At 41.1% G+C, this 16,708-nt stretch overlaps 1 protein-coding gene across 1 annotated transcript in view; it reads left to right on the top strand.

Moving 5' to 3' along the window:
- LOC137424248 (uncharacterized) overlaps window positions 1-15,687 on the top strand; it is a 207,243-nt gene extending 191,556 nt beyond the window's left edge. Inside the window, exons 102-116 of the mRNA XM_078771992.1 lie at window positions 308-423; window positions 3,548-3,713; window positions 4,038-4,214; window positions 5,121-5,382; window positions 5,507-5,586; window positions 6,549-6,681; window positions 10,287-10,367; window positions 10,472-10,555; window positions 11,720-11,800; window positions 13,358-13,465; window positions 13,574-13,675; window positions 13,783-13,890; window positions 14,131-14,250; window positions 14,967-15,025; window positions 15,248-15,687. Coding sequence (XP_078628118.1) covers window positions 308-423; window positions 3,548-3,713; window positions 4,038-4,214; window positions 5,121-5,382; window positions 5,507-5,586; window positions 6,549-6,681; window positions 10,287-10,367; window positions 10,472-10,555; window positions 11,720-11,800; window positions 13,358-13,465; window positions 13,574-13,675; window positions 13,783-13,890; window positions 14,131-14,250; window positions 14,967-15,003 — 1,655 coding nt within the window. The 3' untranslated portion in view covers window positions 15,004-15,025; window positions 15,248-15,687. The remainder of the gene's footprint in view (window positions 1-307; window positions 424-3,547; window positions 3,714-4,037; window positions 4,215-5,120; window positions 5,383-5,506; window positions 5,587-6,548; window positions 6,682-10,286; window positions 10,368-10,471; window positions 10,556-11,719; window positions 11,801-13,357; window positions 13,466-13,573; window positions 13,676-13,782; window positions 13,891-14,130; window positions 14,251-14,966; window positions 15,026-15,247) is intronic.
- The last annotated feature ends 1,021 nt before the right edge of the window (window positions 15,688-16,708 follow it).

Genomic DNA, 16,708 nt, shown 5'->3' with positions numbered 1-16,708 from the left:
CGTCCATATGAGGGACGGCATGTTGTGATGCTGTGTCATGCCTGTGAAGCATCATTCCAACGGTTTACACTCGTATCCAGACCACATGGCTCTTAGGTATGTGCACTACCTCTAAACCATCCTGTCAGGTCATCTCTGCCCCAAAAACTAAATGAATGTAAACACCTTATAGGTTGCCTTTAGTAAGGACTGTGCAATACCTGATTTAGGTCATTTAATTGTGAAAAAGACGGGTTGCATATCCTCTAACGAAGGCCACAGGTCGTATCAGACGAGCCTTTGTCTAATTCCTGATTATTTTGTGCAGTTCCTTCCAACAAGGCTTCCAGGCCTGTGAACCTGAGATTCCAAGAAGGCGACCTCGACTCACTGCTTTTGGCATGGCAGAAACCTAAGATCTTTACAGGGAAGGTGATATACCAGGTCAGTAAATATGTGCTTGATATTACCTCTCCTTTTGGACTGTTAGTTACCTCCACCACCAAAGGAGATTGGAGGTTATGTTTTCACCCATGTCCGTCTGTTTGTTCTCAAAAAGTTGTGGACAACATGAAAAAACTAGGTGGTTGAGTTGGGTAGGTGACAAGAACAAGCCGATTATATTTTGGTCCCGGTCCAAATCCAGATTGACCTATCATTGGACACAAAGCATAAAGTGTTCAGCCTGGCGGAGGTATTCTCTCGACCGAGTGCCGTTATAGTTATTTATTTCGCTAAAATGATCTGTCGTGACTTGTCTTGAGGGATTCACAGCCTAGTCAAGACTCAAATTGGTGTCCTTCACTACCCTCGGGTACTTTCAGTGTCCCGTCTGTGAACGTGAGCTGCTGAATGTCAATAATCCCACAGTGTTCTTCACGAAGTGTCGGCGAGTTATCACCGGCACTCTGAAAAAACGTACTCATTCTTGCTCCAACCTACAGTGGGCCCTACTTCAGCAACACAGCTGCACCCCAGCAGATTATGTTACCTGCAGCGATGTGCTGCAGACGAAAGAAGAAGAAGACTCAGCTGCCTTTCAACAATTTTTAGCTCACCTGAACGAAGTTCAGGGGAGCTTATGCGATGGTGCGTTGTCTGTCTGTCTGTCTGTCAGCCCGTCCGTCCTTAAACACTTGAAACTTCTTCTCTGAAACCGCTAATGGGATTGCGACCAAATTTGGCACTAATGATATGTGTTGTGTTGTGACTAAACTTTGTTCACGGCATTAAAAAAAAGTCGGGGTCTAAGGGGGTTTACCGGGGATCAAAGTGGATCCAGGTTTGACCCCCAAAAATAGGAATTCGATTTTTCCTCTGAAACTACGCACACTATTTGGATGAAACTTGACCACAGCCTTCACCACCTGTGCTGTACCAAAATTTGTTCAAGAATTAAAAAAAATCTGCCCCTTTGGGGATCTACGGGAGGGGGGTTGCCCCCCAAAATAGGTATTTGCTTTCTTCTCAGAAACTACACACACAATTTCGATGAAACTTCACCACAACCTTAATCACACATGATGTACCAATGAATGTTCAAGGCATTAGAAAAATTAGGATCTTTGGAGGTATATGGGGTTGGGGGGATGGGAGGGTTTCCCCCCCCCCCCCCCCAAAATTTTTTTTTTCTTTGTTTGTTTAAAATCTTATGATTATGTTAGTATGATTCTACATGCTGCGCTGTCTTATAGCAACCATTGAAATTGGTTTAAAATACCTTTAGTTAGTGCAGTATACTGTTTATTCTACCAGGTGAGTGCCAGGGGTATTGCCCCCATGTTTATTACTATTACTTATTTTGTTAGATCGGGTCATTCAAAAGATAAGACCATGCCTCGCCATTTTAAATTCCCTATAATAAAATTTACCTCTGTGAAGGTGTCAGGACTTTGTCATAATGTCATGTCGTTATTAATGATGGGCTGGAGCAGTTTATTCGACAGTGCAGCCTCGTGAGCATGCCAAAGTCTGAAGCCTTGGCCTACGGATGTAAATGAACACTCGCTTTGCTCTGCACGCATTGCATGTCATGCACATCTATTGCAGCGAATTTCACCTCCCTCCGCCTTGTATTTGTTATTTTTAAAAAAGCTTTTGTACACCACTCATCAGGCTCAGTTTGCAAGCCACCATCTACCATTCTAATAGAGGAGACACAATTACTCCTTGATGGAAAAATGTTTTTCAAGTTTGTTTTATCCTCAAAAAAATAGACCGTAGTGAACACGCATTCATGTTAAAAGGTTGGTCCGTAGACCCTATCTTCATGAAGGCGGACAGACATCTGTAAAAACTCACGGACACACAAACTGACATTGTGTTTTGATATGGTAAATGTTAGAGCAGGTCATTGAAAGGATCAGAACATGCATGGCATTATAACATGTTAGATCAGAACATGCATGACATTATAATTTGTTAGATCAGAACATGCATGACATTATAATATGTTAGATCAGGTCATGGAAAATATATCATTAATATTACGGTATGCCATTATCATGAGTCTTATTACTTTTGTAATGATAAGCAGCTTTGGAAAAACACCACAAAACACAGCTTGGAAGAACTCTACATTAGCGGCAGGATCTACATCGTGTTATTAATATCGTGTTATTAATTAATTAATTAATATTAATTAATATTATTAATATTAATTAATAATTAATATTAATTAATATTAATAACACTACATCGTGTTATTAATCCTTGTGGGGGTATATAGACTACAGTAGATCTACGATCGTGTGCGTTTGGCGACGTGATAAGCATTGAGCGATGTCCGGATTCCTCCAAATTTCTTTGTTTAGTGTTATAAACAGCATTAGTGACTGTTGAAAAAGCTAATCATACGTGTTTGTGGTTCATAATATTTTTTACTTCTGGTAGAGGCCATTGCTCCCATGAAAACGCCATGATAAGTTATTTATAAATGTTGACACAACATTTGTTCAAGGAGGAAAAACCCCTTGGGGAGGTGGGACATTATTAGTATTAATATTGTTTTGTAATAACATGAATATTATGCTATTATCGTTAGTTTGGTTATTCGAAGCGGCCTTGGAAAAACTCCACGATAAAGCCAATTTAACATTGATATACACCTCAACACGCAACGCCATTGGCAGCAATGGTTGAGAAAACCCCCTTTGTGGAGAAAACCCCCTTGGGGAGAGGGATACATGAAAGCGCTACAACCTTCATTGTGTAACATTTAGTCATCCTGTCAAGCTTGGTTGAGATTGGAAAAGTAACGACGGAATGTCAAACATCGTCAGACAGACAGACACCAAATTGCGTATTTTAGTATGATGACATACGTGCACACTTTTCCGAACGGATTAATAATGTTCCTTGGTCTTTTTATCTTATTTTCATCACAGCCACTTCTTTTCCTAGATATGTCCCCATTCTTTCTTGAAAAGGGGGAAAAGGAAAGCAGTTGTACAGAACGAGTCGATCTGCTCTGTAGGAGCTATACACATTCACACACTCACACACTGGAAATGTCTGTTAATATCAAACCAAACGTCTCATTTGTTTGTTATCTCCATTACATCCACAGGTGACATTCTCAAATGAAAACAAAATAACTACCTCCACCTACATGTTTGTCCGTGGCTTGGAGCAAAATGTGGAATACAACTTCAGTGTGGCTGCCATAGATGACAACGGGAAAGGCCTGGCCACATGGAAAACCTACCACAAACCAGCTACAAGCAGGACAGCAAGTGCGCAATATTTGTAACTTGATATAGACATCTCACGCAACTTCACCATGCTTTGCACATCATGAATATTTTAATTCCACAAAATTTATTGTTGATGTCTTGGAATTGCAGCTAAAAAAAATCTGCTCATCTAATAAGATTAATATCAGACGTCCACCCATGAACAGAATGGGTGCCGTGTTTTTGGGCCTGCAAGTTTTTGAAAAGGGGAAAACTCTTGACTCCCCTTGTGTATGCAAATAAGCTAAAGTGAATTTGCGAATTGTTTACTTTGAGCAATGTACTCGTGAATATTCTGTTGTTTTTTTTGTTGATCATCTTCAGATCCAAGGAGCGATGCTCGCCTGATACCATATCCAGCGCCACAGGTTATTGCGGCAGTCAGAAGCCACTCTATCTTATTGGAACTGCCACTGTGTGGTTACTTCAAGAACATGTCACTTATGGTCTCAGACAGCATTGAAAACATGTTGGTTTGCACCATTGTCGTTGAGGATGGTGGTAAGTCCTCGTCAGGAAACTCCCCCTGCCCTCACACCCCTCCCCTTCTCAATTTAGCTCCGCCCACCATGTGTACGGAATAAATATATGACCCGAAAGACAATGAGCTCATTACACAATAATCCCGAGCTGATGGAGGCAATAATCAATGGCAATAATTATTTTTATCTTATTCTTTTTATTATTAATTATTAATAATCAATTATTGCCTGAGACAATAGCCCTGAGCATGGAAACGGCCGTACAGTGATGAACGATGTGAGCATCAACCCTGAGTGCAGCCAATAATAAGTAAAATAAATAATATTGATTTGAGATTGATAACAACTTGCTAAGCTAACATCGTTGCTGATTTACTCTACTATGTTAAACAGAGTTGGCCTGTTTGCTGTTGTCATGACACTAAAATCCTGGATTAAATACAACAACAACTACAACAACAACAACAGGCATTTTAAGGCCATTTTCCCTGCTGGAGCGGGGGTTAGCCTTGCGGGCCCCATGACAATCTTCTCCATTTTGCCCTATTTTCTGCATCTCTCCTTGTTAACCCCCTTGCCCGCATTTCTTCTTCCACCACCTTTAGCCAAGTCTTTCTCGGTCTTCCCCGTCCTCTACTTCCTTCTACAATCATTTCATTCATTCATTTATTTCATTTCCATTCATTTCATTCATTTAGTTTTTAGTCATGACAATGGATTAAATACAGTACCATAATCTGTACTCTTCTGATCCGTCCACTGTCTCCTACTGTCTTCATGCATATACTATGTGCAGGCTCCACCATGAGCCTTAGACACTACATAGAAAAAAATTGAAGATGTAAAAATACTTTCTTCTTTAAAAAAAAGCATTCCTAATCTTTCGAACACAAATGGTCTGACATTCACCTTATCCTGTCCACAGATGCAGTTGTAAAAGTGAACCTGACAGACTTGCCATTGAGTAACAACTACACTAGTACGGACGTGGGTAAAAATCAACCCTACATCACCGGCTGCATGTCACCAGACAATTGTCGTGAAAATGACCATCCGACCACCATACGTCAAAAGCGCTCTGTGTCAATGGACACAGGTATCTACGTTGTGGGCAACGAGAAGATCTGCCCCACAACCTCCACAGCACCTTACTGTAATGGTCCGCTGAATGAAGCCAAAATATACAGGTATCTGGATTTTGTTGAAAGGAAGTTTGTGCTGTTTGTATATGAGGAGTGCATTGATTTTCTTTTGGTCTTCAAAGCCATATTTCACATTATGTTTGTAACAATTACGGATTTCTTTTCTCAGAGTTTGCTACGCCCTCATCGATAACAGAACAGACATCGTCGGCTTTAGCAACTGGTCCAATGTGATCACGACCACAAAAGGCGAGTTTACAGGAGCAAACATGCCATTATCACATGTGGCTTCATCAAAGGGTAGAGGTCAGGATGTTATGAATGGCAATCTGATGATGTTATTTTTTCAAGGTGGATTAATTTGATAATAACATAGTGGTTTTGAGTGTATTCATGTATCAGATCCCTATTTTAGTATTATTCTTGGTTATTTCGTTTAAAGCTCACGTTGAGAGAGACACATCATGACATCACAGATGTTATTTTATACTGGTATTGAGGCTCATGTAAGAGCAGAATGACAGGATGCAAAGGATCAGCAGATATAAAATGGAGTCAAAGAAAAACAGTGGGCCAAGAACAACCACAGGCTCTTCACACAAGAGGAGGAACTGCAGGTGAAGGGTAGGAGCCGGGTCTCAGCAACTGTAGTGAAGCTCAAGGGCAGAAATTGTAAAGACGATGAGATGGCAGTGGGCAGCAGACTTGAAACTCTGTAGGACATAGACTTTGAGTGTGACATTGAGGGGCAGGGTTTGGGCAGAGAGGTGGGATAGCATGATGAAAGAAATTTTCATTGAGTACGCTAACAATCTGCCTATGATGAGCAAGAACTATACCCTGAGGCTCGGCCTCCTATCACAATATGTCATTGACACAGAGGGCCTTAGATTCCACAGCCTAAAGAGGGAGAAAGATGGGAATCAGCAGCACCAGTTCACGTATGGAAGCTCTATTCTATCGCACTTTAATCTCTGCAGAGGATCCTGAGGCAGCGGCCGGTTCTAAAGGCCAGCAGAGATAAGTGATCTGTCGAACACGGGTTATCCCTGATAGTGAAGCCCAGGAACCCCAGGTATCTGTTAGAGGCTGACCAGTGAAATAAATTGGAGATTTGCCAGGCAGCATTTATGAAGGGACACTTCAGAAAGAGATCAATTTAAAAATTTGGTGAGGCCACCATTTTCTTTCAATCGTTTTCCTTTCTGCAGGAATACCGTATGAGTCTATCAACACGGGCTCATCGTGGAATTCCATTGCGATGATCATTGCTGCCACCATCCTGGCCATCTTACTGGCATTGCTGCTCCTGCTTCTTTGCCTCACCTGCTTGTGCTGCAAAAGGTTATTTCTCTCTTTTCTCAACCTTTTTATCCTTCTTGTTTTTTTGTATTTTTTTTCATTTCCTTCCTTTATGTTTTGATCTTTTTCATCCTTTTTTTTCCTTACCTCTTTTTCAGGCCTATTGTTCTTTTTCTGTCTTGCCTCATTTTCTTCCTTTTTTTCTTGGAAGAAAATGAGGAGAAACTTTTTCCTTCTTTTGACTACTAGCTATCTATCCATATGTTAATGCAAGTTGCCTGATTGTGTCTGAACGGGGTAAACGTCGTAACCACAGCACGTACAATGCCGAATGATACCTCATTTAAGAGCTCTTGGGTTCAGACGGTGCATGGGGAGGTTTACAAATAATGTTACTCATGCAATTTTAAGTTGTATTTATTTCTGTTGCACACATCGTGTATAAGCTCAGAGTCATTGGTTTGCACATTTACCACAAGTAAAACAAGAAAGAGCAATCAGAGATTGCAGACCCTCACCAGGTCGTGTTTTTATTGGTTTCTAAGGATTTTATATTAAAACAAATATGGCGGCCGAACCACATGACCGATGATGTCATTATTATTGTTTTTTTTCTCCACCTATTTATCCCTAGATGACCCTCAATACATTTCATCTTGATCAGATGAGGTTTTGTACTTGTCGAATGCTAACGTCATAATGGAGGCACCTATGACTTCATCGTTAACATATATTATTCTGCACTTAGAGCTCTTTACAATGAGCCATGTCTTTATTTTTTCTATGCAGCACTTTCAGAGATATAGAGGTGCAAAGTTTTTCGGTTTTTCCAAGATGGCGCCAGTACCACGTGACATATGACGTCATAATCATTAAAAAATTGGACATGAAGAGCCGCACCTACGGTGAAAATTTCCTCTCAATCGGACCAACGGCTGCAGAGAAAATCATATTTATTCTGTGCGGACAAACAGACAGACAGACAAACAGACTCAAATGCAATAAATATCTTCTCCTCTGGCGAGGGTAAAAAAGCAAATAACCGCAAAATATTCAGTCAATTCTGTCAACGTATAATTACCTTTCCATCGATTTACATTATCGAGAAATCTTTAGTCTTAAAAGCTATTGACTATTAGGCTGTCAAAGGAAAATCATAGCAAAAAAACAACAATTTGAATTCCCTTACAAACTAATTCTCTTACAAACGAATTCCCTTACAAACTAATTATTTTACAAACTAATTTCCTTACGAACGAAATCCCTTACAAATTAATTCCCTTACAAACGAATTCCCTTACAAACGAATTCCCTTACAAATTAATTCCCTTACAAACGAATTCCCTTACAAACTAATTATTTTACAAACTAATTATTTTACAAACTAATTTCCTTTCAAACGAATTCCCTTACAAATGTATTCCCTTACAAACGAATTCCCTTACAAATTAATTCCCTTACAAACGAATTCCCTTACAAATTAATTCCCTTGCAAACGAATTCCCTTACAAACTAATTACCTTACAAATTAATTCCCTTGCAAACGAATTCCCTTACAAATTAATTCCATTGCAAACGAATTCCCTTGCCAACTAATTCCCTTACAAACTAATTCCCTTACAAAGGAATCTCCTTACAAACTAATCCCCTTACAAACTAATTACTTTACAAACTAATTTCCTTACAAACTAAATGCTTTACAAACTAATTTCCTTACAAACTAATTTCCTTACAAACGAATTCCCTTACAAACGAATTCCCTTACAAACGAATCCCCTTACAAACGAATTCCCTAACAAACTAATACCCTTACAAACGAATCCTCTTACAAACTAATTCCCTTACAAACGAATGCCCTTACAAACGAATTCCCTAACAAACTAATTCCCTTACAAACGAATGCCCTTACAAACTCATTACTTTACAAAGTAATTTCCTTACAAACTAATTCCCTTACAAACTAGTTACTTTACAAACTAATTCCATTACAAACTAATGCCCTTACAAACTCATTACTTACAAAGTAATTTCCTTACAAACTAATTCCCTTACAAACTAATTCCCATACAAACTAATGTGCATTACAACCCTACTTTACAAACTAATTCCCTTACAAACTAATTTCCTTACAAACTAATTACTTTATAAACTAATTTCCTTACACACTAATTCCCTTACAAACAGAACCTGGGTCTCCTTACTTGTGCTTCTACTTTCTTTTCATGCACATGTGACTTGTACAAAAGAACGTGCTCACGTGGTCCCAATGCCTTGTGAGAGCGGAGCACGAGGTTTCACAGGTGGTGTATAATCTCAGTGTCATTGGTTTGCATCAAAGATCGTAAAGCGGAGCGGAGGATTTACGGATAATCTCCGCTTTACGATCTTTGGTTTCCACACATACCAGAAGTAAATATATATATATATTTTTCATATATTATATGAAACCACAAGTTATTCCATCAATTCCGTCCAATGAATAACTTCCTGTTCATCCATTTACTTCACCGAGAAAACTTAATTCCATTAGAAATGAAGGAATGATACTACAAACGGAACTAATGACTCCTTACTAATGCTTTCACTTTATTTTCATGCACATGTGAGCAGTGATGTGTGTGTCTGTCTATCCATCTTGTCTATCTGTCTGTCTTTGTGTATGTTTGTGTGTGTGTGTGTGTGTGTGTGTGTGTGTGTGTGTGTGTGTGTGCATATATATGGGTGTGTGTGTGTGTGTGTGTGTCTGTGTGTGTGTGTGTGTGTGTGTGTGTGTGTGTGTGTGTGTGTGTGTGTGTGCGTGTGCAAATATGGGGGAGTGTGTGTGTGTATGTATATGCATGCAAGTTGTTTTTGCCTGCTATCCCACACGCGGGTGGGCTTTCGTGATGGAATGGAGATCTACCGGGTCTCAAAGCATCTACCTCTATTAGCGTGTGCATGTGTGTGTGTGTGTGCACATATGTGTGTGTGTATGTGTGCACATGTGTGTGTGTGTGTGTGCACGTGTGTGTGTGTGTGTGTGTGTGTGTGTGCACATATGTGTGTGTGTGTGTGTGTGTGTGTGTGTGCACATGTGTGTGTGTGTGTGTGTGTGTGTGTGTGTGTGTGTGTGTGTGTGTGTGTGTGTGTGTGTGTGCACATATGTGTGTGCGCATGTGTGCCCATTGGCATCTGAAGGTCCGCGAATGGCTCAGAGACTTTTCCCGACCAGTGGACAGGTCATGCTTCGTTGCACAGTATACCCCGGCCTCCTTGTTATTAGATTAGAGGGGTGTTGCGGACTTGAAGGCACATTTTAACACACGGTACGTGGAGGGTCCCTGCCATGATGCTGTCAAAGGACATGATTCCGATCATACTCCCTAAATATTCCCCACTCTATTGGAAACAAATTCCCTTTCAACATCCTGGTGTAACCGGACTATCTGCTAGTTGTCTACTAAACCTGCTCTACAGGCCCCACGTGCTATCAGCTTTTGTCATCTTCATTGCTGTTTTTAGCTTCAATAAAAAATAGAAACAGCTTTTTGACTTCGCTTCCTTTGCTCATATCTTCTGCACAAACTTCCTTCCAACGTATCGTGAACACCAGGTGCTTTGCTGGTTGGTAAACTGTGTAAATGTAATCAAAACTGTTGTCACCGCAGACGTACCTCGGATAGTTTGAAACCACGATACACCATCTACAACACACACTTCATGGCCAACGAGAGTGACCTCGCATCCATGTGAGTACATTCGGTCTGGGCACCGACGATAGTTTTGCCTACAATGCGCAGTTTGTCTTTTCTACTGCAGCTCCATGACCTTGCTGGTCTCCACTTGTTTGCAGCTCCACTGAAAATGGCACGGGCATGATTAAGGATGAAACCACGAAGACCGCAACACCATACACGGCCTTCAGCACCCTCAAATCGTACGTCAGTATTAGTCGCTGTTGAAATTGGTTATTGGTTCACGAGTTATCAAACAGAGTGACCACTATATTCGTCATGGGTGTCTATGTGTCTGTCTGCCTGTCCGCAGCATAACTACCCGATGATATCATCCGATCTTGATGAAACTTGGGTGGGAGGTTGATATCACGATCTAGTTGTGTCCTGCCTAGAGTGGGCGTATTGCGCCCATTGTGGGCGGAGCCACGCCCGAAAAAGATGTCTTTTTAGGGGGTAATCGAGTTCAAGCTACATCTTCTCCGAGGGAGTTGTTGGAATCTGACAAGGGTTTCGATATTTCGTTAGGCCAATGTCATGTGTCTAGCCCCACGGAGCTCGATTTTTCATTTTCGCCCCAAGGTCAAGGTCACAAGGTCACGAAATTTAGAAAAGTCGATTTTTGATGGTTTTATTACATTGTTTGCTTCCTGATGGGGTGAAATGTCGCACATGATCTTATATTATCACATACATCATGAAATACAAGTTTTCCAACAAATTTCAGAATCTTTGACCTTTGAAGGTCACAAAGGTCAAATTTTCAAAGTTGGCGGAATCAAACCAAATTTTCGGTATTGTGTAGCTAACTAACCTCATAACTGATTCTACAATATTTTCTATCTCATTTGATGGTCAGTAACCTTCGTTTTGACATTTCCAGGCCAGCACCACACACAATTACATACAGCTGGCTCTTAAAGGCCTGCGCACACAGCGCATTGGGGCCCTTTGTAAATAGTCATGTTCATCGCATGTCGGGGGCCAACACCTGCCACGTGGGCCCCCGACACCCCAGTCCGGGCCTGTTTCGGTTATAGTCCGTCCTTTGTCATTGAATACCGCCCGCTCGTGAACCATCGTCGTCTCCTGACTTGTCAAATGTTGCACTCTTCAATCTCATGATGATCCTTTCACCTCTCGCACTCTTTTTTCAGATTTTTCAAGTTTTTTTTATTTTTTATGTTTCCCCGGTGTATAGAGAAGGACGTTGACCTTAAGGTGGTCACAGAGAGAATACCAATGAGACTTGTATGAGATATATATACATTGCCCAGTGGTTGAATGGTTGCAAAATGTGTACACGTTGCATATTATGTGAAGCGTTTCTGTGGTGATGGAAATAAAAATTGCATTCATTTGTACAGGATTCCTGAGGTGCAAGAGGACAAAACACTTGGCTACCATAAGCACGTTGGATCTCTGCTGGGATTCAGTTCTATTCCCAAGTAAGATTACTGGGAAATCCCATGGTGACTGCTGCCCCGAAATAATTACCTGTCCCATTGCGCAGTGGTAATCGTGGTTTTGCAATCGTGTGTGTGTGTGTGTGTGTATGTGTGTGTGTGTGTGTGTGTGTGTGTGTGTGTGTGTGTGTGTGTGTGTGTGTGTGTGTGTGTGTGTGTGTGTGTGTGTGTGTGTGTGTGAGAGCATCCGTCCGTCTGTCTGTTTGTCGAAAAAAAAAAAATTGGGTCAAATTGAGAAAGGGCAAAGTCATAATGACCATAAATAGCCCTTATTAGTCCCGCTGCAGCTCGTCAAGCACTAGATGCCGCATTTTTTTTTAATCGCTTCCGTGTTTCTTTATTTATTCACCATTGAGCTTCAGTGTGTCTGTCCAGGCCATAACTTTTTTTTTTTTTTTTTAACCAATTGAGCTTTTGTCATCAAATCTTCAACAAACCTTTATTTTGAGAATATGGAGAACACATATGAATAAAATGTTTAATTTATTTTAAATTATCGGTTTCGTCAAGTTTAGTTCAAGTATAAAGCGGACGCGCTTTGCATTTTGAGAAGGTTTCTCGTTTGCAATTGAAATCCGGTGTTTTCTAAAAAAAAAAAAATTTTTTTGCATATTACAATTCGAAGTGTTTTCATTACTTTTTCCACTCAGCAACAATGAGATAATCTTTCCAGATGACCTTATATTGTTCCTTGCTGCCAAAACTCTGCTATTGCTTCCTGGAAGAAGCTTGCCAAATTTGACCACAGCTACACTGTACGTAATGTTTTCAGAGTAGGTAAATTTTTAATTTTCTTGTGAGACTCGACCGGGATTTGAACCACTAACCATTACTCCATCGAGGCTGGTCGTGACCATTTTGTGATGGTTAGGTTTGAAGCGCCGCCAAACGGATTGCCATGATGTCATCTGGCAAGGCGAAAGATTTTAGAAAAGTCTTCTTTTGACCGGAATAAATGGAGGAGAGCAGAATTGTAAGACATTGTTATTACCACTATGGAAGTTGGTGACTATGCATGGAGCAGTGAGAGAAGACAGACAAGAGATAGGCACCGTATATGAAAATGATTAGGATATCCCATTAGGATTAGCACCGTATATGAAAATGAAAATGAACCACCTTTAGAGGCCATTTTTCCCCACAGAGCGGGGGTTGGCCTATTTCGGGCGCCGTGGTCCCCTTTTTGAAGCAATGTTTTACAGCCGGATGCCCTCCCTGCCGCCAACCCTGCCAGTCGCCTCTTGCGACACACAGGGAATTACCAGTGAACTGGTACTCAATTTGCCGACCTTGGAAGGATGACAGGCTGAGTCAACCTCCCTGCGGTTAATTCAGTGATCGACCGGGATTCGAACCCAGGATCCTAGGATCCCAAGCCGGCACCCTAACTGCTCAGCCAACACCTGGCTCAGCGTATATACTGTACATATTCTTTAATCGTAAAATAAATAATTAAATTGGTAAAATTTGTTCAATTTTTTTCTTTTTTCTCCAAAGGCCTGTATCATGTCCCTCCCCTTTTTGGAATTGCCTCAACAGACCAAGCGTTAAAACCGAGTTCCATGATAATGCAGTCTACAGCCACAGTCTGTCCTCCGCTCATACACTAACCAACAACAAGCGTATCGTCTACTCCTCTTTGCCAAAGTGAGTTCCAAAACTACATGTTCAATTTTCGAATTGGATGTTATCAAATTTACTTGCAGACTTGAACGACGAGTGTCATTTGCTGTTTGTTTTGTTGTTATTTCGCAGACCATCTATGCAGACGGTCTTTGAGAACCCATCGTTCAAATTGGACGAAGACCTGCCTCGCAGAATGCGGTACAGCGCTTCTGATTACATCTCGAGCCAAAGGTATGAGTGATGAATTTCGAAAAGGTCCTTTTCTGTCTGTTCGCATGATGAGATTTTCTGTCTAGTGAACACATTTTGAGGAATGCTCTACCTTCTTACCGCCCCAGTGGCACGGTGGATTCTTCTTTGGACAATGTGGAACTTTTCAACAAGGTTATTCGAACTCCACGGAAATCCATTGACGACAGTTTTGTGAATTACTCGATGGGGCGGAGGTACATTCATAATAAGGAGTTTGTAACATTCGAGAGGGAAGAGTTTTTGTTTTTACTCACTTCAATTATTCCTTTTTTAAAGAAAGACTTGTTGTGTAAGAGTAATAGTCATATGCCATCAAAATCCAGGAATAGCTACACTGGGAGCATATCCATAATATTTGATGGAGGCAATTTAAAAAAATTCTTCTTCTTGTGATGTGGTAAATGTCTGATTCTTTTACGTTTCCTTTCTTACAGTACCAATAATTATCCGGACTTCTCGATGCACAGTGCTTCGGTGTACGGGACTCCATTGCACACCGTGAATAGAGAGCATACGCTCAGTCGCGTGCAAAGCAAAGTGAACAAAAAGATGCAGTGAGTAGTTTGCATCTTTCGTCACTCGTTCCTTTACCGGCCCTATCAACTCACTTGCGTCTAGATATTACCGGGCCAGACCTTTATGTATGGCTTACATCCTCCGTACATTCGCAAAAATGAAATATATCAACTTTTTTGTGGCATTGCCTGTGCAATATAGGTGCAGTCTGCGGAAAAGAAACCACTGGTTTTTGAACGACCGGACTGTCAAATTTCACCTGTTTCTGTCCAAAACAAAATGGTGGCCCCTTGTTGATGAGATGTGTTATACCCTTTACAGAGCATTGGTGATGCCAAAGTAGTTTCTGGACCATGGTTTTGCTGGGTGGCGTGCCATTGCCCACCCAACGGTCAGTCAGGGTATGAATTTGTAATTTTTTGATGCTGGCGGTGATAGATCTCCCACTGTTCGCGAAGAACACCATGGGATCTTTAACATCCGCCAACGAATGCTGGCAGACGGGAGGCCCGTTTAACGTTCATATGAGGGACGGCACACACACATTGATGAATCGCCATGCTTGTTAAACACCAGGATGGCAGTTTATGGCTGGGTCGGGATTCTAGAGGAGTGTGACAGACAGTCAGTCACATGATCCTAAATGCCGATGTGTTTCTTTTTCTCTTTCCTTTTCTTTGCTGCATTTTGATTGTGCAAACGTGATGTCACAGACAAAGACGTCTCTTTAATCTGTCGTGTTTTTCTTCTCCAGGGGATTTGCCAATCCAAACGATGACCCGTACCTATGAGAGAGAGAGAGAGAGAGAGGATGTAAGTATATTTTATGAAACGCCAACTCCTCTAAAGGTGAAATGAAGGTCAAATTGCGAAAATTGAAATCAATAGATCTGATAATTATTACATTTTCTCAGTTTAGATCATTAGACAAATATGCTCTGTTCAGCAGTCTTGGCCCAAATTAGCTCGTATAGCTGATCAAGCACGTTTGCGCTAATTACTCACATGATGAACCCCTGCCCTTCTCTCCATCAGATGATTCCACCAAGTTGGTCATCGTGTTTCCGGTATCAGGTGCTAGTGTACTTCAACTTATTGAAATTGTCACCGTAGGGATAACGTCGCCAGCATTTATGGTTTTATACCTGAGAAAAACACATTTTGTGGGTTTTTATTTCGAATAGTTGCATCAATCAAACATCACTTCCTAATTGGATAGCACTGCTACAAAAAAAAATGTACACACCGACTGAGCAGATATTGAAGTTTACCTTAAATTTATAGTTTTTTAACCATTGTGGTAATAAAATGTTGACATAATTGCTTCTGCAGTATAAATATCTTTGCTCTTGACATGCATTTGCTAAGTGCAAGATGCTGAACCTATCTTGCACCAACTGTTCATGAAAGGAATTATATTTTGAATGCATAATATTATATTTTTGGTGTTGGAAAATAAAGTCTCAATAATTGCTTCTGTTGCACAAGCGGCTTTGATTCTTCTTTCGAATGCACGATGTGGCTGTGAGTTTGCATCGTTTTCTGGGGGCCCGTCTGTGCCGCTGACGCGGTGCCCCCTCTAGGTTAGAGCAAGAATTTGTGATTTGTTCAGGGGTAACTCGCTTCCTTTTCATGATGGGCACCGTGGGATGTTTAACGTCCACCAACGTGAATGCTGACAGATGGGACGTGCGGCTTAACGTCCATCTGAAGGACGGCACACACATCGACACCACGCCCTGCATGTGAAACACCAGGGTGACAATTTATAGCTGGGTTGAGATTCGAATCTAGGCTAGAGAAAAGTGCAAATACCTCCAAGCTCCCCTGTCAACCCTTTCTGTTTGATAAAACTGAACAAAATGGCAAAGCTAATGTCCAAGCCCAAAAGCATTATATCTAGCTGTGTGGCCTCCAAAACTTTGGGTGCGTTCTGCAGACCTGAGCCTTTTCGGTATTTAGATAAACTAGCAACGGCACCCGCCCTAATGGCGGGGCTTCAATTGGGAAGCCCAAATGAAAAGGCTAAATATCAGAAGGCTTTTTTTTTTTAATTTTAAACGATTCATATAAACATCCGTTGAATCGTATCACACACAAATCATCAAAATCTAAACAGTACATGGCGCCCATTTTGAAAAAAGATTGAATTCTGCAAAACGGAAGCGGCCGCTACATGACTTTCTCAGTCGCACGTTTAGTTTATGTGTGAAGAGTGCGCGCCGAATCTGTAACACGGAAGTGGCCGCTACACCTGTTTCTCAGTCGCTTTGCACACGCTGCCGTGTTACTTCGGAGCCGCACGTTTATATAGGAAGAGTTTGTCAGGAGTCGATCTACTCTCTCCTGGTACGTATAATTTCAACAAAAGCCACATCACTGTTCATATCGGTAAATATTATTCCATCGTGTTTGGAAAAACTGGAAAATTGAAAACTTGGAAAAATTGGAAAAACAATATAGCCTATTTTACTCCAGGGGGTCCTAGGATTACCC

This window comes from Myxine glutinosa, chromosome 1 (assembly GCF_964187855.1).
Source record: "Myxine glutinosa chromosome 1, kmMyxGlut1.1, whole genome shotgun sequence".
NCBI lineage: Eukaryota > Metazoa > Chordata > Myxini > Myxiniformes > Myxinidae > Myxine > Myxine glutinosa.
The sequence above is the reverse complement of the archived record's forward strand: the minus strand, read 5'-3'. Positions and strand labels throughout refer to the sequence as shown.